This window comes from Malus sylvestris, chromosome 17 (assembly GCF_916048215.2).
Source record: "Malus sylvestris chromosome 17, drMalSylv7.2, whole genome shotgun sequence".
Lineage (NCBI taxonomy): Eukaryota > Viridiplantae > Streptophyta > Magnoliopsida > Rosales > Rosaceae > Malus > Malus sylvestris.
The window spans coordinates 23,868-51,803 of NC_062276.1; the positions used below are offsets into that span (position 1 = coordinate 23,868).

At 39.1% G+C, this 27,936-nt stretch overlaps 3 protein-coding genes, 2 long non-coding RNA genes and 1 pseudogene across 5 annotated transcripts; 3 read left to right on the forward strand and 3 right to left on the reverse strand.

Moving 5' to 3' along the window:
• Positions 1-5,491: 5,491 nt before the first annotated feature.
• Positions 5,492-7,811, forward strand: LOC126611411 (WD repeat-containing protein LWD1-like). Its single transcript, XM_050279696.1, has one exon. It carries the CDS (start codon positions 6,519-6,521, stop codon positions 7,581-7,583), a length of 1,065 nt encoding a protein of 354 aa, XP_050135653.1. The 5' UTR covers positions 5,492-6,518; the 3' UTR covers positions 7,584-7,811.
• Positions 7,812-12,109: 4,298 nt separating this feature from the next.
• Positions 12,110-13,384, reverse strand: LOC126609870 (protein ALP1-like). The gene is made up of 3 exons (XM_050277802.1): positions 13,133-13,384; positions 12,813-13,038; positions 12,110-12,717 (listed from the first exon to the last, which is right to left on the reverse strand). Exons 1-3 carry the CDS (start codon positions 13,322-13,324, stop codon positions 12,260-12,262), a joined length of 876 nt encoding a protein of 291 aa, XP_050133759.1. The 5' UTR covers positions 13,325-13,384; the 3' UTR covers positions 12,110-12,259.
• An 88-nt stretch (positions 13,385-13,472) lies between these two features.
• Positions 13,473-17,735, reverse strand: LOC126609871 (uncharacterized). The gene is made up of 3 exons (XR_007618309.1): positions 17,419-17,735; positions 13,866-13,914; positions 13,473-13,644 (listed from the first exon to the last, which is right to left on the reverse strand). It is a non-coding gene; the product is annotated as an uncharacterized LOC126609871 (long non-coding RNA).
• Positions 17,736-17,943: 208 nt separating this feature from the next.
• Positions 17,944-18,612, forward strand: LOC126612144 (uncharacterized). The gene is made up of 2 exons (XR_007618972.1): positions 17,944-18,120; positions 18,275-18,612. It is a non-coding gene; the product is annotated as an uncharacterized LOC126612144 (long non-coding RNA).
• Positions 18,613-20,080: 1,468 nt separating this feature from the next.
• On the forward strand, positions 20,081-23,459 carry LOC126610959 (glyceraldehyde-3-phosphate dehydrogenase A, chloroplastic-like). The gene is made up of 5 exons (XM_050279138.1): positions 20,081-20,461; positions 20,789-20,905; positions 21,832-22,136; positions 22,256-22,500; positions 22,654-23,459. The coding sequence occupies exons 1-5, from the start codon at positions 20,420-20,422 to the stop codon at positions 23,154-23,156; spliced, it is 1,212 nt and encodes a 403-aa protein (XP_050135095.1). The 5' UTR covers positions 20,081-20,419; the 3' UTR covers positions 23,157-23,459.
• Positions 23,460-24,077: 618 nt separating this feature from the next.
• LOC126610960 (OVARIAN TUMOR DOMAIN-containing deubiquitinating enzyme 12-like) lies at positions 24,078-27,587 on the reverse strand (annotated as a pseudogene).
• Positions 27,588-27,936: the final 349 nt, after the last annotated feature.

A 27,936-nucleotide genomic window follows, 5' to 3' on the forward strand; every position in this document is an offset into this window, starting at 1 on the left:
GACAAACATGTGACCAGTTTTTCGATTCATTAACCAAAACCATAAGTATTTATACGGTCAACATTTTGGTTGGATTAGTCCACATATATTCCCTTGATTCGTTGTGAAAAAAAGGGTCGTTTCGTATCTTTGCTAGGGATAATTTAGAAAATTAATTTCCCTAACGAGCAAGCTTGGCAAATTGTGCTTGTAAGCACAAGATCCTTACTTTGGGTAAGGACATGCGTCGTGGCATCATTGTTCGATCTAAGTGTCCCAAAAGGTCGTGCCAAAGTAAATTGCTCAATCACTAAACTCTAGGCCAGCCACATGTGGCGTGTTCCCAGTTGAGAGGCAACCTATTAGCCCTAAAACAAAGCTTCAGGCTCATTTTTTGGAGGTGGTGCAAAGATATTCAACTCTATTTTCTTCAGTGGTTCCATTTATAATTGTTGTCATCTCGAATATCCTTAAAACTCAACAACGTTCTTCCAGAACGGGGAGAATATAAGGCCTTTTAAATGGTAAGTCAATATCATTCATACAACAATGAGCGTGCCAATGCTCTTAATCAAGTTGAATAAATCCAGAGTCGTAGCTAGAGATGTGATTTAAGTATAAAGTTAGTGTGCGTAGTATCGCATTCATCCAGACAACTAACTTTCCTACATTTGTAATTATGTGTTTAATTGAATTTGGTCACATGTATACAAGAAACATGATTCAATTAACTCATATTCGAGGACAGTAGATAAGATTATCCATAACTAAAACAAACACCAAAATTGAATCCAAGAACATATAAAAATGTTCACAAAGTAAATGGTTTACTAAGGGGATTCAGTCAACAAGGTCTTCCATGTCAAAATTTTGTTCTTTCAACGGTGTCCGGTGGAGCAAAATTAGTCTCACATATTTACCACGAGAATGGTACTCCTTAATGGCATTGGTACGGGCAAGAACATGTGCATAACCAATGATCTATTATATCAAGACGAAAGTAGATTCTGCAAGGTTAAGGTTTGGGAATATTATCCTTTATTCTTGAAGTTTTAGGTCTTAGGTGCCAAGGATCACGCTTCGAGCGTGATGCCACACCTTGGTAGGCCTTGATTCTACCATAGGTTGTAAAAACAAACTCAAAATTGGATTGTGAAAGAGACAGACCTAAACTTAGGTTCAGTAGGCTCCGGTCGAAGTTGGAATGGTCTGTTTGGTAGGCCTCTGCCAAAGCAAAACAATACCATTCGATGGGCTCCAACTAAAACTGGGAATCACCATTCGGTAGACCTTGACCGAATTGGATGGGGTCATTCGATAGACTCCAGCCGAGCTGGGTCTATACCGTTCAGTAGACTCCAGCTGAGGTTGTGTCTGTACCGTTTTTCACATTTTTGGTAATAATCAAATCCGAGAATTTGGTAAACTTCCGCTTTCTACACTGTTGCTTCAAGAATAAGTTAAAACATGGAATGACGAGAAAAATATTCTCCAGTCAAATTCGATCGAATTTATAAACTTCAGAATTGTACTCATTTATGGACGTAATCATGGTGTGCTTCAGGCAATATCTTTCATGATTAAATGAGTCATAGAAGCAAGCCAAAGAGCCATGAAATCCTCATTCGGGAGGTATTTCCATTAGTAATGCTTGGGGCATAAGTCTTCAAGTGAAGATCATGGTGAAGGCTTATTTAGTTTTTCCATGCCATTGTTGGCTTCAATGGTTACTCAACTTCTTGATAGTCAAGTGGAGATTCACGTCTTGTACCCACATAAAGTGGTTTCGGTCAAGAAATGTCCAAATCAGTGAAATTGAACTTGTTACAGTACGACAATCCATTAAATAGGGGGAACAAGATTGTGATTGGTGCTATAGAAATAAGATATCCATAAGTATCAAAGTTAGAACATTCGGGTTCTATGACATGGTTGACATGAAAATTTTGAGTTTTCATGGGTGTATTGTTTTATGAAAACTTCGGGTTTCAAGGGTACTAAATTTGAAACTACAGGTTCTAGTTTAGTTATGAACTTCTGGTTCATAAAATGAGGTACATGTAAGAACACAGAATACAATATACAACTAAGTGTAATGGATTTGGGTTACTTCAGGAACTCAAGTGTGAGTGCTTCGAGACTACGAAAGGGAGTCAGCGGTTCAAAGAAAATAAATAAATTATTGAATCGTTAATGTCCAAAGGTGGGCTTCAGGCCAATAATTTTGGATGTCTTGTCAGATTAATGGACTACTGGTCACTTTAATTAATTCAATAGATCAAGATAATTCGGGGTCGATCTTAGAAGCAAAAATAATATTTGCCTAGGCCTAGTAATTGTTTAATGTTGGTTGCAAGCCACACAAGAAAAATAAAGCCCAAATTGGGCTTGGGTTGGCTCCATTGGGCAGCCCAATAACCTGCAAAGCAAGTTGCATGCTTGTTGCAATATTACGGGCCGAGATGAACAGCCCAGCAACATGCTGGTATGCAGGCCAAAACAAAAGAAGCCCAAGTGGGCTTGGTCTATGAATAAAAAAAAACATCAGCCTTAGCTAAATGTGGATCGAGTGAACATAAGCCCAAAAGAGAAAAATGTTAGGCGGATTATCCTGGGATAGGGTCTAACTGATGCAGGCCTGTTCTGAAAACAATCTCTAACAAGGCTAGGGGGTTTTCCAAAAAACATGGTAAAGACGGCTGTGTGTGCAGCTACTAGTGGAGGCTGGAAGTGTTGCAGACGAAGGTAGCTAGCATCAAAGACCATAGCGATAGCACCATGGGTGTCTAAGAACTCGAAGATTCAAATTAAATCTTCAAAATTCCCGACGAGATTTCAACTAGAATCTCATATTTTTTCATTGAAAACAAGGTGCAGATGGCGATGGGATTGGACTTTGGGCTTCACAGATGGCTGCCCAATTTTCTTTTGGGAAGGCGATGACAAAGTCATCGCTCTGGAGGTCTGTTGCTGAGCAGTGATGGCTTGGCTCAAATGGTGCGACTTCAGGCCACAACTCAGCCATATTTTTCCCCTTTTTTCTTTTTTTTTTCATATTTTTATTATTTAGGGTTTTCATAACCTATAAAATAAAATCATGCTTTTATTTTATTTAGATTATTTGACTCACAAATTCCACACAATGAATTTAGAATTGCGTTATGCATGAACATATATATATATATATATATATATATATATATATATATATATATTGAAAAATATGTGAACATATACAATATATGTATCAGAATGAAAATATAAATGTAGGGGGTTCATGCATCATGGGGATGTTATCATGCTTCATGGTCGTTTCAAATATTTTAATTTATTTTAAAAAGAACATGATTGGCGGAAAACAACTTAGCCTTTGAATTTGAAAAAGATTCTTCTCTGAAAGCTAGAATTGCATCTCCAATGCGTTGTATCACGTTCACCAAAGAAAAATTGAATTGAATCAATAGCATGTAGATCAATTCAATAAAAGAATAAATTAATCATAAAAAAGAATGATTAAAATGTAATATTCCCCTGATTGAAGAACAAACTCTCTGTAGAGAGGGCTACGGCACAATAGAGAGAAAGACAGAGATGTGTAATTTTGAGGTGTGTGTTATGCCACCTCATTGTGCCTTTATTTGTAGTAGTAGGGAAGGTAAATCCCCTTCCCCAATAGAATTACAACTCTAATAGGATAATATCTAGTCTAAGAGATATAGTAGAATCTCATAAGGATATCCCATATATGATATGATTTACACGATCACATTCCTAATCTAATAGGACTGCAACACCGATTTCTATTTCCCTATAATATTAACATTTCTCTTAGATTTGGCACTTAGTACTATGGTATAGTAATATTCCTCTTTACTTGTAAATGAGAGGTCTTAGGTTCGATTCTTGACAAAGCGAATTTGATCCACATTATTGCTAGCCCATTGTGAGACTAAGCCTACCTCATCCCCTTAATGTAAATATATCGTTTGCTAAAATAAAATAAAAAAGTTGCTATTAGTTTTAGATAATAAGTTTGGTACAATTATTTTACCATTACCGTACGAGAAAAAAAATACAAAATGGGTATGGTACAGAAGTTAGCAGGGTAGGAGAAGCTTAATTTATTGTAAGGTTAATCTTAATTTACTACTGATGAAGTTTCTTGGTTTTAACATTTGGTACATGAAGTTTTTTTTCATCCCAAAGTGGTACCTAAAGTCATAATTTTGGAATACTTTCATACATATGTTTAGGTTGCTATTAAATCAACCCTTAATTGATGGTATGACACTCATGTGGACAATGATTAGACACCACGTGTTAATATGCATCCATGTGAATATTAAGAAATTAAAAAAATCTGGGCTCTATCCTGTCCCCTCACCCACTCCACATTCCCCTTCCTTAATACCCACCCTAACCCTCCCTCCCTTCCTTCTCCTCTCCCTTCTCTCTTCTGCACTCATCCAACCCTTTTCCCTGATACCCATGAGCGAAGCTACAAAGGTGCAAGGAGGGGCTGGCACCCCTCCCCTTGCCGAAAATCAAGCCCAGAAGAGGTGGCTCCGCCTCTCCGGTATAGTCAGAAGTGATGAAATTCCGTCTGGTTTTCTGGTCTTTTGGGTTTCCCTGCTCTATCGCAGCACAGGCTAATCGCGAGCTCTCTTTTTTTCCAAAAAAAAAAAAAACCTAGGCCAAAGAAAGGAGGAATGAAGATTTGCATTTTGCAGCTTCTAGAAATGAAGTTCTGATTCTAACAAAGAAGAAGAGAAATGAAGAAGGGAGATACTTTCTCTCTCTCCCATCCCACCACACATGCCCTTTCAGAATTACAATTTTTTTTAACTGTTGGCCAATCAATTTGCGCCACCTAACTTGCTATTTCTGATTTATATTGAAATTTGTTTTGTTTTTTAATTATTGTGTAATTAATTTGACCACTCTTCCAATATTTTTTTAGCCACTTGTTTGACAATTTTATTTATCTTAAAATTCACCATACGAGCTTCAAAAAATAATTTGTAAAATATTATGAACTCGTAATTATTTGTTTTTTTTCTCTTACCATCAAATTCAACAAAGTAATAAAGAAAATTTGTCAATATTTTTATATATTATATGTTTTATAATCAATATTTTTCGGATATTATATGATATATAATAAATAGACAATTATTTATACGGTATATAATAAATTTATTTAAATTTGCCGGTTCTCTCATAAGTGTTAAGTAATAGCACGATACAACAATAAACGGTGCTTAAATCATCCTTCAAATAATATTGTTGTTCAAACCCTCCTCCGACTATTTCGAGTAGTCCAAATCTTCTTTTGAATATTTTTGTTAGCGCATATTCTACTATGAATATTATGGGTAGTTCAAATAATCTTCTTACAAATTCTAGACTTAAACCTTGAATAAATGTTCACAATGTTCACATTTATCGAAACTCCAAACTTTTTAAATTTAACTCCTCCCCCGACAATTCCTGCTTCGCCCTCCCTACCCCCATCCCTTCTCTTTTTTGCACCCATCCAACCCCCATCCCTCCTCGACTCCCCGCATTGCCAACGAGGAGATCATCTCTACTCTCCTCTCTCTCTCTCTCTCTTCCTTTTCTTTGAATTCCCTTCCACTTTTCTCTGATCCGCCACCACCGCCGCCGCCCTAATAGATCTCTCATTCCCAAAGAGAGCTTAGGGTTTCCAATTCAAATTTCGAACAATCGTAAGGGGTTTGGAAATTGGATTTTTTTCAAAGTTTTTAGGGTTTCCGTTTCAATTTGCGTTGAAATTTCCTAATTTGGTGTTGATTTTGGGATTACTGAATCTAGGGAAGTTGGGGAATTGAGAGGATGGTGTGGATTTGGATGTGAGATGAGGTTGATTGTGTATGTGTTTGTGCTAGAAGGAACTTTGGGCTCGTCGTTCGGACTGGTGCAAATATGGTTGAGAGACGACACCCTCCACCACAGATTTGTACAGCAGGGAAGACAGACGGGAAGGGGGAGTAAGGGAGGAAGATAACTTTGTAATTTTTTTATTTTTTTAGTTTATTAATTTTTTTTATTTTTTAATATCGAATTCATATTGACACGTCACGTTTAGATATTATCCACGGACCACGTTCAGATATTATCCACGGACCAAGAAATAGTAAATTGAGATTAAACCTAATTATAATTATAATGATTATTGACGGCTAAGAAGGAGAAGAAAGAGGAGGAGGAGGGCCAAATTTTGCGATGCCTCTCAGAGCACAATCAGACGAGTTCACCCACAACTATTAAAAGTCCAAAGGGAAACTGAAACTTTGATTCTTTCTGAACCTGGGAAGCTCCAGGAGGGTTTCGGACCTTTCGGCGGTTAGCCTTCCTTCTGTTCACTAACTTATTTGTAGTTGCTTCATTTAATTGGATTGGATTGGATTGAATTGGGTAGCGTAATTTAATTTTTGTGGTTAGGGGAAGTGGGGACGGTGGACTGGTAATCGTTGTAAGTTGGAAAATAGTATTATTGGGGGGAGAGAGAAAGAAGGATGGGGGCGAGTAGGAATAGCGACCCAAATCAGGACGGGTCAGATGAGCAGCAGAAACGATCGGAGATCTACACCTACGAGGCGCCGTGGCACATCTACGCCATGAACTGGAGCGTCCGTCGGGACAAGAAGTACCGGCTGGCCATCGCCAGCCTCCTCGAGCAGGCCCCAAACCGAGTGGAGATCGTGCAGCTGGACGACTCAAACGGGGAGATCCGATCGGACCCCAACCTGTCCTTCGAGCACCCGTACCCGCCCACCAAGACCATCTTCATCCCGGACAAGGAGTGCCAGAAGCCAGACCTGCTGGCCACCTCCAGCGATTTCCTCCGCGTGTGGCGCATCTCGGGGGATGAGGACAACTCAGACTCCTCGTCGTCAGTGGAGCTCAAGTCCCTCCTCAACGGCAACAAGAACTCCGAGTTCTGCGGGCCCATCACCTCCTTCGACTGGAACGAGGCGGAGCCGAAGCGCATCGGCACCTCCTCCATCGACACCACGTGCACCATCTGGGACATCGAGCGCGAGGCCGTAGACACCCAGCTCATCGCCCACGACAAGGAGGTGTACGACATCGCATGGGGCGGCGTCGGTGTATTCGCCTCCGTCTCGGCGGACGGCTCCGTGAGAGTGTTTGACCTGCGCGACAAGGAGCACTCCACCATCATTTACGAGAGCTCGGAGCCGGACACTCCCTTGGTCCGCCTGGGATGGAACAAGCAGGACCCCAGGTACATGGCCACCATTATCATGGACAGCGCCAAGGTGGTCGTCCTCGACATCCGCTTCCCGACCCTCCCCGTGGTCGAGTTGCAGAGGCACCAGTCCAGCGTCAACGCCATTGCCTGGGCCCCACACAGCTCTTGCCACATCTGCACCGCCGGTGATGACTCCCAGGCCCTCATCTGGGACCTCTCCTCCATGGGCCAGCCGGTGGAGGGTGGCCTCGATCCCATTCTGGCCTACACGGCTGGGGCTGAAATCGAGCAGCTGCAGTGGTCCTCTTCCCAACCTGATTGGGTTGCAATTGCCTTCTCTACAAAGCTTCAGATACTCAGGGTATGAATAAGTATGACCACTGACCGGGCATTTCACTAACTCCTCCAGACTCCAGACTCCAGTTTGCCACCAACCAAATGCCATCGCTCAGCTGCTCTTTAGTCAGTCCTCCTTGCTAGCTCGTAGTTCCTAGTCATAATTGAGATAATACTGCCTCACTCTGTTACTTTATTGATAATTGATGTCAACATTAGCTGAAGCCATATATGATTTGGTTATCAATATTGCATTTCATGCTCCTTGCCTCCTATATTTCTTACGAAAATGCATCCTGGTTGATGATAGTCTTGGATATCTGCTATTGAAAAGATAATTAAATTGTATCTGATTTCCATCCGTTTGTTAGATAGATTGCTCAATCTTTAATAACTATGCTATCATTTGATTTGCTATGTTGATATTGCTCTGCATTTTATTTCTGTTTCGCCATGCCATTTTCGTATGAGAAAAAAGAGATTGTCACCTACCTGACCATCTCAGTCTGCTCCTTAGCTTGAAATTCAGTCGCATACACATATACAACATCTTCTTTTGAAGGGTTTAGCGTTTTTTTATTTGACTAAACAGTATGATTTAATGAGTAATGCAAGTATGACTTGACAATTTGTTAGTGAGTTTGTTTCCTCATTACTAGTGGGTCACATGTGTGTAAGGAATGCCTCAATTTTTCTCACTGCAGTATGAAATTGCATTACTACCTTCATTCATAGCGAACACTGAGTAGTTGATAGAAGGTATATGATTCTGTTAGAAGATCTAACAGTGAAATTTTTCAACAGAATATGTTGAGAATCTACAAAGTGAAGTTGAATTAATTAGTTTGCATCAAGGATTCACTCTTCGAAGGTTTTTTCTCTGTCGACTGCACTTACGTTCTAGACCTACCTTCCAGCTAATTGTGGTTAACAACGGGTTCTCAACCAGTCTGTTAACCAACTCTTTGAATCTCACACTAGGGTTTTCATTCAAAGTACAAGCATTTTATGCTAGAAAGCTGGAAATGCTCCATCGGTAACACTCTATAAGATGTCATTCCCGAAACGTACCTTGGAATCAAGAGAGCATTTTATGTCAATGTCTCTCATTGTGGGAAAGGCACGACAAATTGTGGAAAAAAAAATAGTAAATTTGAACTCTTATCTGAGAAGGAATTTCGTAAAAAAATTATTTTAGGGACGAGGCTAGGTAGCTTGTTGCTGCCTTGCTGCTTTTGAAGCGTTCGCGGTTCTGTTAGAGGTGTTGGCGAGTTGTGTATTTACAAATAGTGATTTCAACACTTTTTTTTTAATTACCTTCTGCACCTTTTATCATGATCGTTGATTTTATTTTAACTGTTCATCCTAATGGTTGCATGTTAAGAGGGATGTGCATGAGATGAGAAATGGTGTATGAAATTTCTTTTAACTTGTTGCCCTTTTATATTGAGTGCAACTTTGCTCAACCCTTCAGGGGGTGAGCTGCTCATCTCCTTGATTATCGTTAAATTAGTTTGGTTTAACTAATTTTAGATGCATATTTCAAAACTTAAACTAATTTAAACGGCAATCAATGGGAGTTAAATTAGTTTGGTTTAACTGATTTTAGACGCATATTTCAAAAATTCAACTAATTTAAACGGCAATCAATGGGAGTGAGCATCACTCTCACTTTACAGGTGAGCAAAAAATGCACTCTTGTAATTCCATTGTAATAAGAATTAGTTTCCTATTGTATTTCATATCCCCTGGATTGCGATCCATGTAATTCCTATATATATTTCCTCCAAGTTTAAAATATGAAAAATACTTGTTTCTTCTGACATAAAATGAGTTTTATACAAAATACTTGGTTATCAAACTCATCACAAATAAGAGCATGGTTTCTCTACGGTCCCTGCCTTGCCTTTGCAATTGGGTTGCCTCTAATCCAAAAAAAGCTTCTCCATAGGTCTAAAAATGGGAAGGCAACTGGCCAAAGGCTTGTGCCGTTAGACGAGAGAGGATCCTTGCTGGATCCTCTTTGTGAGAATCTCGGGGATCCTCTAATCATATTTGTACATCATATATCGTGCGATTAATTTTCTTTAAGTATTGTTTATATTCAATTTTAAGAAAATTTACAATGATTTCTGATCGCACGATATATAATGAACGGATATAATTTGATAATCCCGATGATCCTTACAAAGAAAATCAGACGAGGATTCCTCACTTCCGTTGCAATTACACTCGCAAGAAATGTCTGGGCTTGAACTAACTGGCAAAAAAAATAAAAAAATGTTGTTGTGCCATGTGGCAACATGTGGCGCTTGATTTCAAATTATTTTTGGAAATCAACGGTTAGGATTAATTCAAAAAGTAAAATTCCAAAAAATTCTTAAATTTCCAAAAAAAAAAAACCCTTTTGTTTGTTTTTTTTTTTCCTATAAATACCCAACCATCTTATTCATTACCCTCACCAAGACTCAATATTTATTTTTACTAAAATCTCTTACATTTATTTTCTACTTTCCAAATCCATTTGTTACCACAAAAATGAGTGAGGACAAATTGGTCGATAGAGGAAGACATTGCTTTGCATTGTAACAACCATTTTATTTTCAGGGAACAAACTTACAAAGCATGAAAAAATATATATATATTTGTGAATAGTAACCATTCTCCTCATTCACGTGATTCAAATAGGGTTCTGCTAGATCACCCTATTGTCTTATTTTTCTACCTACTATGGAGTTAACTTTGAAAGATAAATTAAACCAATAGGCTTTTTCGGATAGAATTTTTCTAAGAGATTTTTCTTAATTTTGGGACCGAAATAGGATTTTTCAGATACACATAGACCATGAACACACCATACACAACAATAGGATTTTTCCTATACCTTAAGGGTGCGTTTGTTGCGCCGGACTGTCTCGGACTGGACTAGCTGCCGGGACTAAGCTGGACTGGCTTAGACTGGACTAAGCTGGACTAACTTAGTGAAGCGTTTGGTGCAGTCTCGGACTAAGAAGCAGGATAAGAAAAACAGTACTGTTCACCAGATTTGTGTTTGCTTAGACTAGGACTACAAATTTTTGTCATTGTGTAATAGAGTAATGCTACAAATCTCATGATATGGGTTAATTGGAGCATATTTTTGCCATGTATATTATGAATCTTAAAAAAAATTGACAATTGTTTTGTTTCTATTACCTGCTAATAGAATTGGGTTTAATTTGCAAATGTAGCTTGATTTAAACTCTATCACCCAACAGAAAAAAAATAATAGTGGCCAATACATGCAACTTCAACAAATACAAGTACATAAGATCTCCATAATTTAGAAAATCCTAGTTAACATTAGTTAACATTAGCCAAAATAGATCTCCATAATTTACAAAATGGCTAGTAAACATAAGCCAAAATACTAGTGCAAAGCTAAGTTATAAGTCATAACATAAGACTGTATGATTAATAAAATACATCCATGTTAACGTTAATAAAATACATCCATGTTAACATTAGCCAAAATCCTCATCCGCTTGCGTTGTCTCTTAAAAGTCTTTGGACGAACACTTTCTTGAGTTCCGGTTTGATTGCCCTGAACACTCCCACATTTTTTGGTTTATCCAAAATAAGAGACAATGCATCAATTTGATCCATAGGAGAGAGACCCATTGCTTCAAGTTCATTAGCTATGTCAGTATGATCTGCAGTACCTTGAACTAAAGCTTCAGTTACCATTTGCATCCTCTTCCCACTTTCAACATAAAAATCTTTCAGTCCACTGATAATTGCCTCGGTTCCATCACTTGAACTTCCCACAGCTCTTTTCCTCTTTCTTTGGCTATTTTCAGATGGGGTGCTTTGTTGGCTTTGTTGGTTCATTGAAGAAACAAAATTATCACCTCAAATATCACTTTCACCAACATGATCATGACTTTGTTCCTCCACCATTTGAGCAGGGGTTTCGGCTACATTACCCGTAGCCCGATCTTTTCCAAATATATATGCAAATCTATCAAACAGTGGAAAAGGTTTGCTTCTCCATCCATCGGCTTCTTTATTTCTCTAAGATTATATCAACATAGCAAAACTAAAATTTAGCATGCGTAACAAATATAGGAGCAAGAATATAACTAATGCATAAATAAAATAGGATATGAACCTGCACATAAGTTTGCCATGCGTCATCACTGTCAACTTCAACGCACTTTTTGACATCATTCCATGCAAATCCACTTGTGTTTATCATGTCAACGACCATACTATATGTTTTTTTCCATTTCTTCAACTTGGACTCAATATGTGGATTTGCCTTTATATTTGAATGAGGACATAAAACATTGACAGCTTTTGCTATTTCAACCAAAGTACCTTGTTTGAAAGCACCGGTGTCACACCGTTGCTTCCGAGCAACAAAATCCTCAAGAACTCCTAGTAATACTTCTTCCTCAAATGCTTCCCATTTACGCCTTCTTCCTTTTGGCTCTTGAGTAGCATTCAAAATATTTTCGTTATCCATACCTAAACAAAAAATATTTTAATGAAGGAAAATACCATACAAATAATCAATTTGCATAATATCCAATCAACTTGCATAATATCCAATCAACTTGCATAATATCCAATTAATTTGCATACCATCCAATCATTGTGCTAATATCTAACAAATGCATGATAAAAAGGAATACTAAAATAAAATGTTATCATTAAAACATATAGCTAGTTCGGTTGCTGGTTCCTAATTGCTCTCCACTCATTATACATTTCCTCAGCCATATCATTCCTCATTGCAGTCCACTGGTCCGATGATTGAACACTACCAACATATTCACCTTCTTCTGTATTTTGTCCATCTTCTATTATTGGCAAATTCTCCATTGGATCTACTAACATCTCTTGCCTAATAAGATTGTGTAGTAGGCAACAAGCGGTAATTATTCGACCTTGTGTCCTTATCGGATAGAAAGATGGACTCCTTAGTATCGACCACCTTCCTTTTAGCAAGCCAAAACAGCGTTCAATTACATTCCTTGCCTTAGAATGCTTCATGTTAAAATATTCTTCCTTATTAGAAGGTGTTCGTCCCTCCCATTCAGATAAATGATAAGGTATTCCTCTATAGGGTGCAAGGAATCCTTCACCATTTGTATAACCACCATCTACAAGGTAATAACAACCTAATGAAAAAAAAAAACAGACCTTATTAGTGTTTTGTAGTTGACAAACAGAACTAAACCTAACTTAGAAAGTTGAGACTAAGTAATAATCTTACCCGCTGGTACCTTAAAACCATTAGGCCTACTAATTGCATCATGTAGCACTCTAGAGTCTGATGCGGAACCCTCCCACCCCGGAAACACATATATGAACTGCATATCTCCTGAACACACACCTAACACATTAGTTGCGACTCGACCCTTTCTTGTTCGGTATCTTGGTTTGTCAATTTCAGGTACATGCACATCAATGTGTGTTCCATCCAATGCTCCCAAGCAATTCTTAAAAATAAAAAATAAAAAACTTTTTGTTAATTTATACAAAGGGAATGAAGAGTTAAAGCTTAAGGAAAATGAAAAATATTTCTCATCATACCTTAAAACATCGCCACCTAGCATCTGTAGAATCAATAGGCACAGGCTGTGGGACTTTTAGTAGGAAACCTTGTAATCGCAAAATTCCTTGCAATACGCTATTGAAATACCTACTTATAGTCTCTCCCGACCTATAAAATCTACCGCCAACACTACGATTCTTAGTATGATGTGCTAATATTTGTAAAGTCATACACACCTGTTCCTCTACAGACACCAAACCATCAGTTTTTACCCTCCCATCTTGACGAAGTAAGTCACATAATATGCCAAAAGTCCTTCTATCCATTCTCAATTCGTTAACACATTCAGTATCAGTATTCCCTATTATACCATTCAGATAACACAAACTAATCTCTCGTCTAATAAGTGAACGGTTAGTCAATGTGGGTCGTTCAACATGTCTCTGTTTGCCACGTAGCATCATCACCACAAGAATCGTACAAATACAAATTGTTTCCAAATAAGACATCTCTAACAATAAGATCAATAAAAGCTTCCTTCGATCCATATCTATCCAAACAAAAAAAAAACAAAAAACAAATTAACTAAATCATTAACCCGAGGCAACAAATATACATATGGCGTTGAAAAAAAAAAGTTTTCATTAACCCGAGGCATCATATTCAAAATGTTCTACTCTTATACATCTATAAACATGTGTCTAAGAACACTAGTATGAGGATTGCTATCATTGCTAGGCATTGCATGTGAAAAGGGAAATTAAAGGACACCTGTAATGCAGTAGCCTTAGCCTTAGCCTTCCGTTTATGCTCCTCTTCTCTGCAACCAACAACCACAACAAATTGCAATTCAGCATCAACCCCACACAATACAAAACATTCACATTGTATACACAGTACATACATACACACTGCAAACACAGTACATACATACACACACTACATACACTGCATACACTACACACACTACATACACTACACACATACACTGCATACACTACACACACACCCTGCAAGTACACACACAGTGCATACATACATACACACACTGCATACACCCTGCATACACCCTGCATACATACACACTGCATACACAGTACACAAACACACACACACACTACATACACTACACTTACACACACACTGCATACACTACACACACACCCTGCATACACACTGCACACACACACACTCACACTCACACACTGCACACACACACACACACACTGCATACATACTGCATACACACACACACACTGCATATATACACACACACTGCATACATACACACACACTCACACTTACACACACTGCATACATACTGCATACATACACATACACTGCATACATACTACATACATACACACACACACACTGCATACATACACACACACTCACACTTACACACACACTGCACACACACACACTCACACTCACACACTGCATATATACACACACACACACTGCGCACACACACACACTGCACACACTGCATAGACACACACACACTGCACACACTGCATAGACACACACACACTGCATACACACTCACACACAAACTGCACACACACACACAAACTGCATACACACTCACACACACACTGCACACACACACACACTGCATACACACACACACACTCACACTCACACACTAAACACAGTCACACACACACACACACTGGACACACACATACACACACTGCATATATACACACACACACAAACTGCACACACACACTGCATACACACACAAATTGCACACACACACAAACTGCACACACACACACTGCATACACACACAAACTGCACACACACACAAACTGCACACACACACACACTACATACACACACACACACACTGCACACACACTCACACTCACACACACTCACACTCACACACTGAACACAGTGACACACACACACACACGGGGACAGAGTGCAACAAACTCTTACCCTCACACACACACTCTGTTTTTATACTCACACACACACACTGCATACATACTTGCATACACACACACTGCACACACACACACACACACTGCACACACACACACACGCACACACACACACACACTGCATACATACTGCATACATACACACACACACACACTGCGCACACACACACACTGCACACACTGCATAGACACACACACACTGCATACACACTCACACACACACTGCACACACACACACAAACTGCATACACACTCACACACACACTGCACACACACACACACACACTGCATACACACACACACTGCACACACACTCACACTCACACACACTCACACTCACACTTACACTCACACTCACACACAAACACACACACACACTGCACACTTACACTCACACTCACACTCACACTCACACTCACACTCACACTTACACACACACTGCATACATACTGCATACATACACACACACACTGCATACATACTACATACATACACACACACACAAACTGCACACACACACTGCATACACACTGAACACAGTCACACACACACACACACTGGACACACACATACACACACACACAAACTGCACACACACACTGCATACACACACAAATTGCACACACACACAAACTGCACACACACACACTGCATACACACACAAACTGCACACACACACAAACTGCACACACACACACACTACATACACACACACACACTGCACACACACTCACACTCACACACACTCACACTCACACACTGAACACAGTGACACACACACACACACGGGGACAGAGTGCAACAAACTCTTACCCTCACACACACACTCTGTTTTTATACTCACACACACACACTGCATACATACTTGCATACACACACACTGCACACACACACACACACACTGCACACACACACACACGCACACACACACACACACTGCATACATACTGCATACATACACACACACACACACACACTGCGCACACACACACACTGCACACACTGCATAGACACACACACACTGCACACACTGCATACACACTCACACACACACTGCACACACACACACAAACTGCATACACACTCACACACACATTGCACACACACACACACACACTGCATACACACACACACTGCACACACACTCACACTCACACACACTCACACTCACACTTACACTCACACTCACACACAAACACACACACACACTGCACACTTACACTCACACTCACACTCACACTCACACTCACACTCACACTTACACACACACTGCATACATACTGCATACATACACACACACACTGCATACATACTACATACATACACACACACACACACAAACTGCACACACACACTGCATACACACTGAACACAGTCACACACACACACACACTGGACACACACATACACACACACACACAAACTGCACACACACACTGCATACACACACAAATTGCACACACACACAAACTGCACACACACACACTGCATACACACACAAACTGCACACACACACAAACTGCACACACACACACACTACATACACACACACACTGCACACACACTCACACTCACACACACTCACACTCACACACTGCATACACACTCACACACACACTGCACACACACACACACAAACTGCATACACACTCACACACACACTGCACACACACACACACACACTGCATACATACACACACTGCACACACACTCACACTCACACACACTCACACTCACACTTACACTCACACTCACACACAAACACACACACACACAAACACACACACACACACAAACACTTACACTCACACTCACACTCACACACACATTTTACACACACAACTCACACACACATTTTACACACACAACTCACACACATACACACAAAAACAGATTACACACACACACACGGACATATTACACACACATTTTACACACACAACTCACACACACACTGCAAATAACACAGGTTACACACACACACACGGATAGATTACACACACATTTTACACACACAACTCACACACACACAGATATTACACAGGTTACACAGATTACATACACACACACACACACACAAACACACTCACACACACACAAACACACAGACAAATTTTTTTTCAGTACACACAAACACACACACAGAGAGCACACACCTGAGACTAATCTCAATTTCATCTTATGAAAACCCCAAATTCTAATCTCAATTTCACCTAAATAACAAAACCCTAATTTGTTCAATTGCAAATCCACTTGTATATTATGAATTTCTCAAACCCAAAACAACAAAATCAAATAAACCTCAGTTAATATCACAAACAAATCCACACAAATCGACGAAAAAAAATCCAAGATTCGAAGCTTACCGACTAGAGGCAGATGACAGCGACCAGATGCAAGGACGACGATGAGCGTGAGGACGATGTGGGAGCACGGCAAGGACGACGACGAGGGCAGACGCAGAGATGAGGACGATGTGGGATGTGAGATGTGGGAAGACGCGGTTTCTCTGGCTTACGAGTCCGCCCGAATTTGGGATCCCTCGTGAAGAACGGCTAAGCCCCCCCTTAGTCCTAGCGAATCCCACCTAAGCTTATTAAAGCTAATCCCGGTACCCACCAAACACTGGACTATAGTCTAGTCCAGTCCAGTCCCAGCGAATCCTGTCAAACAAACGTGCCCTAAATGATCTAATTGCCCTCCCATCTAAATGGGTTACCCAAAAATTCTAGGGAACTTTAACGAAAAGCACCCGGTACTGTTCACTTTAACGAAAAACCACATTTTTACACTAAAAAGTCAATCCTGGTACTATTTACTTTACTCTTTATTTTGTCCTTATCATTAAAACTCAAAGTTTTCAAGCCCTTTTCATTAGTTTTCCTAAAATTCTAACCCTCATTACTCATTTTGTAGAGAAAGAAACAAAGAAGAGAGAGAGAGAGAGAGAGAGAGAAACATCCGGTCCTCCTACACCCGCAAATATCTTTCTGGGCTTCAACCCACGTTGTCTGCAAATCAAGCAAGTTCGGCCATCCAGTCCTCTCATTTTAGTACTTCCAGCTTTTGTAGTTCTCTCTCTCTCTCTCTCTCTCTCTATTATTTTCTTAGCATTTATCCTATTGATGCAATGGGTCATTTTCTGGAATTTGAGTGATGTGGCAAAGATCAGAGCTTTCAATTTTTTAATTTGGGATTTTTGTTTTTACTATGAGAAATTAGGGTTCTTGATGCAATACCTGGAGGGAATCTTCAAGTGCGAGAGTTTTGGAGCAAATCTTTGAGGGGTGTGGTGAGTATTTTGCCTCCGTTTTGGGAAATCAGGTTTTGGGAAAAGTTAAAAAATCTCGATGCTAATAACGGCAGCGTTGTCGCCGTCGAGGTCGAAAATGAAGTTGGGGGATGATACGTGCAATGACGTCGATTTTATTGTGGATGTGCATCGTGCAATTAACTGTGTTGGAGGATACGTGGGTGCCTAGATTCTTGTAATCCTTTAAAATTTTGTATTTTACAAACCCTTGATTTGAACCTAGATTCTGGAATCCCTTTAAAAATCATATATTTCCAGTGACATGCACACAATATGCACATGATATGCTCACATATCTGAGCCAACCTAAAAACTCAAAGCTCACAGCTCTCTCTTCGAAATCAGAAAAATGACGTCATCACTTGTGAGTTTTTACAATTTATGTGTGAGTATTTTTTTCATTTCAGTTTTGTGCATAGTGCGCATAGCTTGTACGTGACCGGTTTATCCTATTTCAGTTATAAGATTAAGAAAATAAGTCATTTTTGGACCCAATAAACCTATTTCTACACCCATTAAATTTTTGTTAAATTTTATATTCCAATTATGCCTTAAACAAAAGATGGGTGTAGAAAGATAGTATCAACTGGGGAATGGGTGGGTCGAAATGGCCCTGAGAGCCACAATTGGCGGTTGGGTGGGTTGCCGGAATTCAGAAAAGGGATCGCCGGAATTCCGGTGAGACATATTCTGTGCTATTAAAAGCAGACCAAGACCCTTCAAGAAACTATTGGATCACAACAAATGTGGTTAGCTGGAACGCCAGCACGCCACCCGGTTTGGGCATTTTCAATTACTACCCAAACCATCCCAGGAGATCTCCTCCATCAGTACCACCAGCAGGCCCTGCATGGGACAACGTTCGCGCTCGACTGGATCAAAGTCTTGCCTATAAGGCACACCAAGGCTTCATCCACGCACCTCCCGCAACCTCAGACAGAGTCATTGTGCTTCTCAACACACAAAACACCATCAACGGCTTTGTCCGGTGGTCGGTGAACCCACCCAGCCGCCAATTGTGGCTCTCAGGGCCATTTCGACCCACCCATTCCCCAGTTGATACTATCTTTCTACACCCATCTTTTTTTTAGGGCATAATTGGAATATAAAATTTAACAAAAAATTAATGGGTGTAGAAATAGGTTTATTGGGTCCAAATACAATTTCCCTAGGTTTTGTTTATCAGCACTCTTCAAATATGAGACTTGTTTCAACTAAATGGACTCAAATACCACTAATTTTTAATAGAGTAATACTATCGAGATTAAATTTATAAACAAAATTTACAAACTAAATAATTTGTCACTAATAGAAATGAGCGCGTTTATCAACATTAAAGTAATAATCTAATCATCAACTTTCATATCGTTGAATTTATAAAATTTTATTTACAAATTTAATCTCGTTAGCATTACGCGTTTTAATAATGGGTAATTGCAGTAAAGATCAAGTCAATTCAGCTGCACACGTGTACACTAAAGATCGAACTAGTGGGCAGAAGCTCTAACAAGTTGTTTGGAATTTCATTATCGACGACAGATGAAAATTGGCCCACTAAGAGAATGAGGCTCAGGCCCAAAGGCCTAACGTCCAACATTATATTAGTAGAATATGAATATTCACGTGAGAGGGCTGAGGGCTGAGGGCAGGGGAAGATGTGATGATGGAAGGAGAATTATGAAAAGGAATAGGAATACGAGTAGTTGGGGGAGGAAGAGTAGAAAGAGAGGGGGACACAAAACACAAAGCTTCAAACGACAGCCATTCGTTGAATGATAGGCTCTATCCATAATCTCATCCTCTCCTCTCCACTCTTTAAGTCCTCTTGGTTTAATTTCAGTCATTCCCTTCCAACGACACATTACACTAGTACCTCATCTCATCATCTTAGTTTTATCTCAATCATTTATTCAAATGAATATATAACGACCTTGTGATTTTTGTGACTGTCTTCCTTCCTTCCTCCCTTACCACTGCTTAGCTATATCCTCCCTCCCACCCACCCTGCCCTGAGCTAGTTATTAGTGCATAGCTAGCACTGCTCCGCTCCAAGAATGGCTTCGGCTATTCTTTCTGTGGCCAAACCATCTCTTCAGGTTCATATATGCAGCTTCCTTCTCGTTTTCTTGCCTCAATCACTTTATGCTTCTTAATTTGCTCGCTCAGACCTGTACGGATATTGCATTGTGTGCTAGATATACACTTTTTATATACATATACATGCACACAGACGCAAGAGTAATAGGCCAGCTGATTACTTAAACTAATTAAGCGCACATGTAGAGTACCGTACGTTAATTAGTTAAACTGATCATTAATTAATTATAGCTAGCTAGTGTTTGTTTAATTTGTGTTCTATATGTGTGTGTGTGAGTGTGTGTGTGTATACGATGCCCAAAATGATTAAATCGATTAATTTGCAGGCCAATGGAAAGGGATTTGCAGAATTCTCAGGTCTCCGTACCTCATTAGCTTGCCTTCCTTTCGGAAGGAAGACCTCAGACGATTTATTCTCAGTCATTGCCTTCCAGACCTCTGCTGTGAGTATTACTACTACTACTTTGATTTATTTCTTCTTGTCTTTAATGTCTTACTGTCCATGTCTTTTCCTATGTACATACGTGCTAGTGTCAGTAAATAACGTTTCAATGATCATCAATCAATCATAACATTTAAGGAATACCAATTGTGGTTATCAAATCTCATAATTAAACAACCAGGGAGTTAAGTTTAATAAACACCGTGGTTTATATACAAGGAATATTAGTATATGCATACGGCTAGCGTACGTGCTTATGATTTCAAAAAGATGTGTGATATCCACACACTTCATTTTACTTCTCACACACCTTTTTAATTTTCAGCCGTCGGATCGGATGAATTGAAAAAGATCAACGGACAGAAATTATCAAAAGATGTGTGAGAAGTAAAATGGGGTGTGTGGATAGCACACCCTTTTCAAAAATGGTGTGTCAATGAGTCCAAGCAGGTTGCGCATCGACCATCAAACAATGGGTAAATGCAACTACTGTTACTATTACGTGTGAACCCCATTTTCCAAAAGTGACTCATTTCTTTATTGGTAACTACCTCTCCCAAATCCAAATGCAGCCTGCGAATGTGAGTTTGTGTTTTTTTTTTGGGTCTATCTATTGTGTTGTGTTAGTTTGTGTTTTTTTCTTCATTTTATCTATTGTGTGCATATGCTGTCTCATACTATTTTAATTTCTTTTAGTTCTTCATTTTATTTATAAAATCAAAATTTTATTTTATAAATTATACAATTAGACTGCTTTACCCCTTTTACATGAACTGTTTTCGTTTTAAGTGGGGGCATAATTGCTCACTTTGAAAAACAAAGGGGAGAATAAGAATTGTTGTTATCGGGGCATAAGATCGAGTTTAAAACGTATGTTTGTAAATGTGGCGGTGTAATATGTATTTTGTAAATTTTAATTTTGGGAAGTTGGGAAGCAACGGAGTATACAAAAAAGGAGTAACGGAGGCGAAGCTAAAGGTGGCTATAAATGGGTTTGGAAGAATTGGAAGGAACTTCTTGAGGTGCTGGCATGGACGCAAGGACTCCCCTCTTGATGTCATTGCCATCAACGACACTGGAGGCGTCAAGCAGGCATCCCACCTCCTCAAGTATGACTCTACCCTCGGTATCTTTGATGCTGATGTCAAGCCCGTTGGGGATAATGGCCTCTCCGTTGATGGCAAGATTGTCAAGGTCGTGTCTAGCCGCAACCCACTAGACCTGCCCTGGAAGTGAGTTGGCTTAATGAGTTATAGCTTTATTAGTGAATACACACACCTGCATCGACGTGTACATGCATATACATATGATCGATCATGTACTAATTAATTTGTCAATGGCTGCATGACAGGGATTTGGAGATCGATCTGGTGATTGAAGGGACTGGTGTTTTTGTCGATAGGGATGGCGCGGGCAAGCACCTCCTGGCAGGGGCCAAGAAGGTACTTATTACTGCCCCTGGAAAGGGTGACATCCCCACCTATGTGGTCGGAGTCAATGCTGACGCTTACAACCCCGATGAAACCATTATTAGCAATGCTTCTTGCACCACCAACTGCCTTGCCCCCTTCGTCAAGGTCCTTGACCAGAAATTTGGTAATTACATCTTTCTCATCCTTACTTGTATATTTTCTTTTTTTCACCAGATTCCTTCATTACCAAATTTGTTTACCAATGTTGTGTGTACCTAGTACGTAGTACATACGCACACATGTCAGTTTCTTACAAGGATATTATTTTATACTGCAGGCATCATCAAGGGTACCATGACTACCACGCATTCCTACACTGGTGACCAGAGGCTACTTGATGCCAGCCACCGCGACCTAAGGCGTGCACGGGCTGCTGCTCTCAACATTGTTCCCACCTCCACAGGTGCAGCAAAGGCCGTGGCCCTAGTTCTTCCAAGTCTGAAGGGCAAGCTAAATGGCATTGCCCTGCGTGTGCCCACCCCAAACGTGTCGGTGGTGGACCTTGTTGTCCAAGTCACTAAGAAGACCTTTGCAGAAGAGGTAAACGCTGCTTTCAGAGACAGCGCCGAGAAGGAGCTCGCAGGTATCCTTTCTGTTTGTGACGAGCCCCTTGTCTCAGTCGATTTTAGGTGCACAGATGTCTCCTCCACAGTCGACTCCTCATTGACAATGGTAATGGGCGATGACATGGTCAAGGTCATTGCTTGGTACGACAACGAGTGGGGTTACTCCCAAAGGGTTGTTGATTTGGCTGACATTGTCGCCAACAACTGGAAGTGATCATCCTTTCAAAATTCAAATTAGCTACTCCTACTCCTATTCTCCTCGTCATTCCTGGCGGCCGGATCCATGTTTTTTGTTTTTCCCTAACCATTATGTGTTTATAATTTATACTTTTATTCTTCTTTTCAGATTAACGATGAGAATATTGTTGAAACCAATTTCTCCTTCTTTTCATTATGCAAGATGAGTCTTGATGTATGTAGAGATCAAGGTGAACAAGTCGTTTAAACTTTGAAGCGTGTGTTGTTGATTCCTTTATTATTATATTTTTATTATATACATTACATATATCCATTGCTATTTTTGGCTTCGAATTTTTTTTATTCTGGGGCTACACGTATAACAATTGCTGTAGTACACTCGCACTAATATTTGAAACTAAATGATTAAGCTACACCAAAATTAAAAGCAACGCTAATCATCTATGTTAAGCTTGTTTTACCAATTCCTTTTCAGTGCTTCATATCAAATTAACGTGGTCTCATATGGTTTGCGTGATGATTTGCTTGGAAATGCAACTCCAATTAATGTCCATTCCCAAGGGATTGTAACGAAACCCTCATTCCTGTGTTAGAAATGCTGGGAAATGAGAATTAGAAACTTTATGAGCTTGTTTACTCACAAGGAATGACTATCATTCTCATTCATGTCATATCATACGTTAACAACCAATAAATGGAAAGAAAAAAGAATTAGGTATAAGAATAAGATAGCTAGGAAATTATTCGTCTCATATCCATTCCTTCCCCGTGCCAATTTCATGTATGGTTTATACAGTAATAGGAATCAACATTCCAATAATAGCTTCATACAAAATTGAAATATAGAGGAGGTGGGGATATGTGACTACGTGGGGGAACCGCCAAATAATCCATACAGCTCATTATTACCGTGGCCAAGGTGACCCAACAAAACAACTGGCGAAAAAATATATAATAAAATTCATCTTAGTAATTTCACATCGATAATCGATAAATACCTTAAAACTAAAAGGAACGATCCATCCGTCTCTGGTCTTACAAAAGAATTGAGCAATTCAAATAATACAATCTTGAAACACTCAACCATCCAGCACAGCCGTAATCGTCAAAACTCTAGTGTTGTATATACATAAGCATGCAACGGTGTAACTGAATTAAATTGTAAACTCGAAAAAACAATGAAAAAGGCAACATCTAGAGAACTTATGCACAGTACTAAAATCTTTGAACATCCCGAGTTCTAGATGCCTAGAACAACCAGTGTTTCCTCCTTGGTTTCTGTTGAATTGGAGCGTCTGCAAAAAAGACACCCAACTAAGATATTAACCAAACTCTCTCCTTGTACTGCAGTTTACACCTATAAAATGAGCCTCTTTCTGATGTAAATCAAATAAAAACACAGAAAAGAAACAAAAGAAAGACACCTCGGGTTTCATATAATGAATTGTAATGAACCTCGGACCAAAAACTCAGCCACAACTCTGCATTGTTTAGAAGGAAAAATAAGAATGTTAGAATCTGAAATTGTCCTATAGCATTTTACAAGACTATTTTTCATCTAAATCTACAACTACGAGACTAGAGGATCTCCTTTATTTATTTATTTATTTTTTTTCATTTCAATGAGCATAAAGGAGCAAAGGTACTTCCATCTTACCACATTTTGGTGGCTGGTACTGAGGCATAATTTCAATATAGCAAGAATCTCTGAATGATGTCAAAAGGCAAATCTTTGCTGAAAACTGCATCCAACCAAGATTACGAAACATCATAAACTACAAGAGAAGATATTGCATAAACACTATGCCAACAAGAAACTTTCCAAGTTGTGAGCACTGGTCTACGTTTTTTTTTTTTTTATTTCTACAAAAAAATAAATTATGTACTAATATTTGAACTATTGCATCATTTTTCATTTTTTTTTTTTTTTTTTTTTTGTGCAACTAAAGATTCAATATCAAGTTCCATTTCAAGCTCATGAAGAAATATTTCCAGTTAAACTGAAAAAGTCTTGATGCCATCATCAATAAGTATATTAATAAAGCTAAGATAAATAACCAATGAGTACAAATCAACCACAATGAAAATACGAGAAAATAATGAAAATAAGAATGATATGCCGACTACTAATCTACAGAGAGAAATTCAGATCCATTGGGACAAATGTAAAAGACCTTGTCAGCTGCTGCTTGTAAGGTAACATGATCTCCCCATTCACCAGATCTGCATCATGTGGAAATTAAAAGTGAATACAAACCTGCTGTACCGAAAAACAGATGAAACTAAGCCAGAATTCATGTATGCAGACAGAAGCTTGTTGATCAAATAACCGAACTAATGACCCTAAAAAATTTGACATACTTTGCCATTTTCTTGTGATAGCGCTTGTACTTCATAGGGACATAGCCTTCATACAAAGAACGATAGTCTTTGAGCTGGAAACAGGAAAAGTAGTGCACGACAAGCATACTCAAATTCGGCATCCACTTTTTTGTTCCCCTTTAAACTAATCAAAGAACTGGTAAAATAATGTTGAAAATGAGACAATGTGGCACTGAAAGGTCACTATAGATTCTGGTCATGATAATTATGCTTTGTAGAGAGAAAGGACACAGGTAGCAGTAGTTGTGAGAGCAAAGAAAAGTCGCTTTGGCATTATACCACCCAATGGTTACAGGAGTGGTAAAGGTGGTGACTGCGGAGGTGACAATATGGTGGATGGAGGTTTACTTTAATCAAAATATGGCGATGGCCAGCAGTGGTAGCAGTTTCCATTATCTCCTTAATTGATCCTTCATTTCATACCAATGGATCTCCGGTCCATTTTCTAGCCATCTAAAATTTTGTTCCTGCTATAGCAATTGGTTACTTCATATACACTCTACCTGCTTCACAATCTCTTTTCGAACATGTTTGTGATACTCTGGAGATTTGTACATCTGGTCTGAAAGTGCACGAAACTGCAAAACAATAAGAAAAGAAATCAATTTAACTTAAAAATGACATACCTATTATTTTGGATTTTCAGTATTGCAGATACCTGACAATTTCCATCACCAGAAACCTTTACTTCATATAAACTATGGACATGTAACCTGCAAGGAAGTAATAAGAAATTCACTAAACTATCAGCCAAGAAGAAGTTAAACAGAAGTGTGGAGAATACAAAACAGATATTTACTTCTAGTCCGCCAATATGCTGAGTACAGAGTTGCATCACACTCAATGCCTAAATGAGATTAGAAATAAATTTATCTACAAACTAACATGTTGTTATAGATTAAAGTATTGTAATACAAGCATAATTTGAGTACAAACATCAACCCACACCCAAGGGTAAACTACCTCTCCTATTAATAATACCAACAGGTCCAACACCCCAACAAACATGGTAATAAAATACATCATTTTCAGGACTGTATGTGGTTTTCTATGAGTTGCAAAAATGAATATCCAAAGTGAGGTTTGCCAATACCTTCAGCCATTTCCAAGTGCGAGCTTACGTGGTTTTTTTTTTTTCCTTTGATACAAGAAGAAAGGGGAAGAAGATTGATACAAGAAGTTATCTTAATTCCTTTTAGGAAAGTAGTCAACCACAAAATAACCAGTCCATATTTCTATTCTGAAGCGTAAACATACCTCTGGAGAAGGCATTGGTGATCCAAACCAGCATCACTTATATTGGGGATGTAGGAATTTACCCGTGGAACATGCTGGAATTTTGCAAAAGATATCATAATATCAGATATAAAGGTATGAATGAAAGGAGTGAATTGAGGGGGGAGAAAGGAAATTTTCAATACAGGAACAGGTGCCAGGTTGGAAAGGCGTCTAGCAACTGAACCATCTAACTTAGCATACTCTTCTGATAGATGGTACAACAGCAATCATGCAGTCATCCTCAACATCCTGATGGCCGCTCAAGGAAGTTAAGCTAGAACATTTGTCAACACTGTGAGTCCCGTTCATCATAAACTATAGTCTGTTTCAAATTCTTCACACTGAAAACAAGTACCAGAATGAGCTTATAAGCTGAGTAGCCTAGTTTGAAAAGCTAACAAGAGTTTACAACCTTCCAACAAAAGTGAATTCACAACCAATAAACAAAGATATGGCATATTTCTTAATTGTGGGTAAGATTGGTCTTATACAATTGCAATATATAAATGTAAAGCTATGCTAGGCTTGCCGAAATGTGCACTGTCAATTAGTATCGGGTAAGATTGTTCTTAAAAGTTTGTTTGAGTGATGGCAATTAAGAGTAGTAAGACATGGCTGAATGTGGGTCTTTTCTTTTCCTTATCCTCATCATTAATAATGTCCAAGTGCAATAAAAGAATGAACTGAATAAATCATGCCATACAAACTCAAACATGGAAGATTCAGATTGGATACGAACAAACAAACAAACAAACAAACAAACACGATAGATATTTGGAAACTGAATATGAACCTGGAATTGGAATTGGAATTGGAAGGCGAAGAAACAAACAAACGATTCTTTTAATGCTCAACCGAAATATCAAATCAATTCAATGGAAAACAGAAAGAAAAACAAGTTAGAATCTTGAATGATTCCTCCATCTTGACATTCCGCTGTATTTTCTTCTTTTTATTAAATTAATAAAATTATACCGCGCGCGTAGGTTCGTTAGTTAGATTTTCAAGCACCGGATACCAGGTACGGGGCATCCCCACCCTGATTCGCGATATTTTATATTTCCATTTTGTCCTCCGAATTTTGACTTACATCACTTGGTCCCTCAGAATTTCAAGACGTTCCATTTTCTGTTGCT

Coding starts and splice junctions, on each gene's coding strand:
- LOC126610959 (XM_050279138.1), top strand. CDS start 20,420: ATGGCTTCGGCTATTCTTTCTGTGGCCAAACCATCTCTTCAG. Junction 20,906..21,831: donor TTGCCTTCCAGACCTCTGCT/GTGAGTATTACT, acceptor AATTTTGGGAAG/TTGGGAAGCAACGGAGTATA. Junction 22,501..22,653: donor GGTCCTTGACCAGAAATTTG/GTAATTACATCT, acceptor TTTATACTGCAG/GCATCATCAAGGGTACCATG.
- LOC126611411 (XM_050279696.1), top strand. CDS start 6,519: ATGGGGGCGAGTAGGAATAGCGACCCAAATCAGGACGGGTCAGATGAG.
- LOC126609870 (XM_050277802.1), bottom strand. CDS start 13,324: ATGACTTTACAAATATTAGCACATCATACTAAGAATCGTAGTGTTGGC. Junction 13,039..13,132: donor CTAGGTGGCGATGTTTTAAG/GTATGATGAGAA, acceptor TTTATTTTTAAG/AATTGCTTGGGAGCATTGGA. Junction 12,718..12,812: donor TGGTTTTAAGGTACCAGCGG/GTAAGATTATTA, acceptor TTTTTTCATTAG/GTTGTTATTACCTTGTAGAT.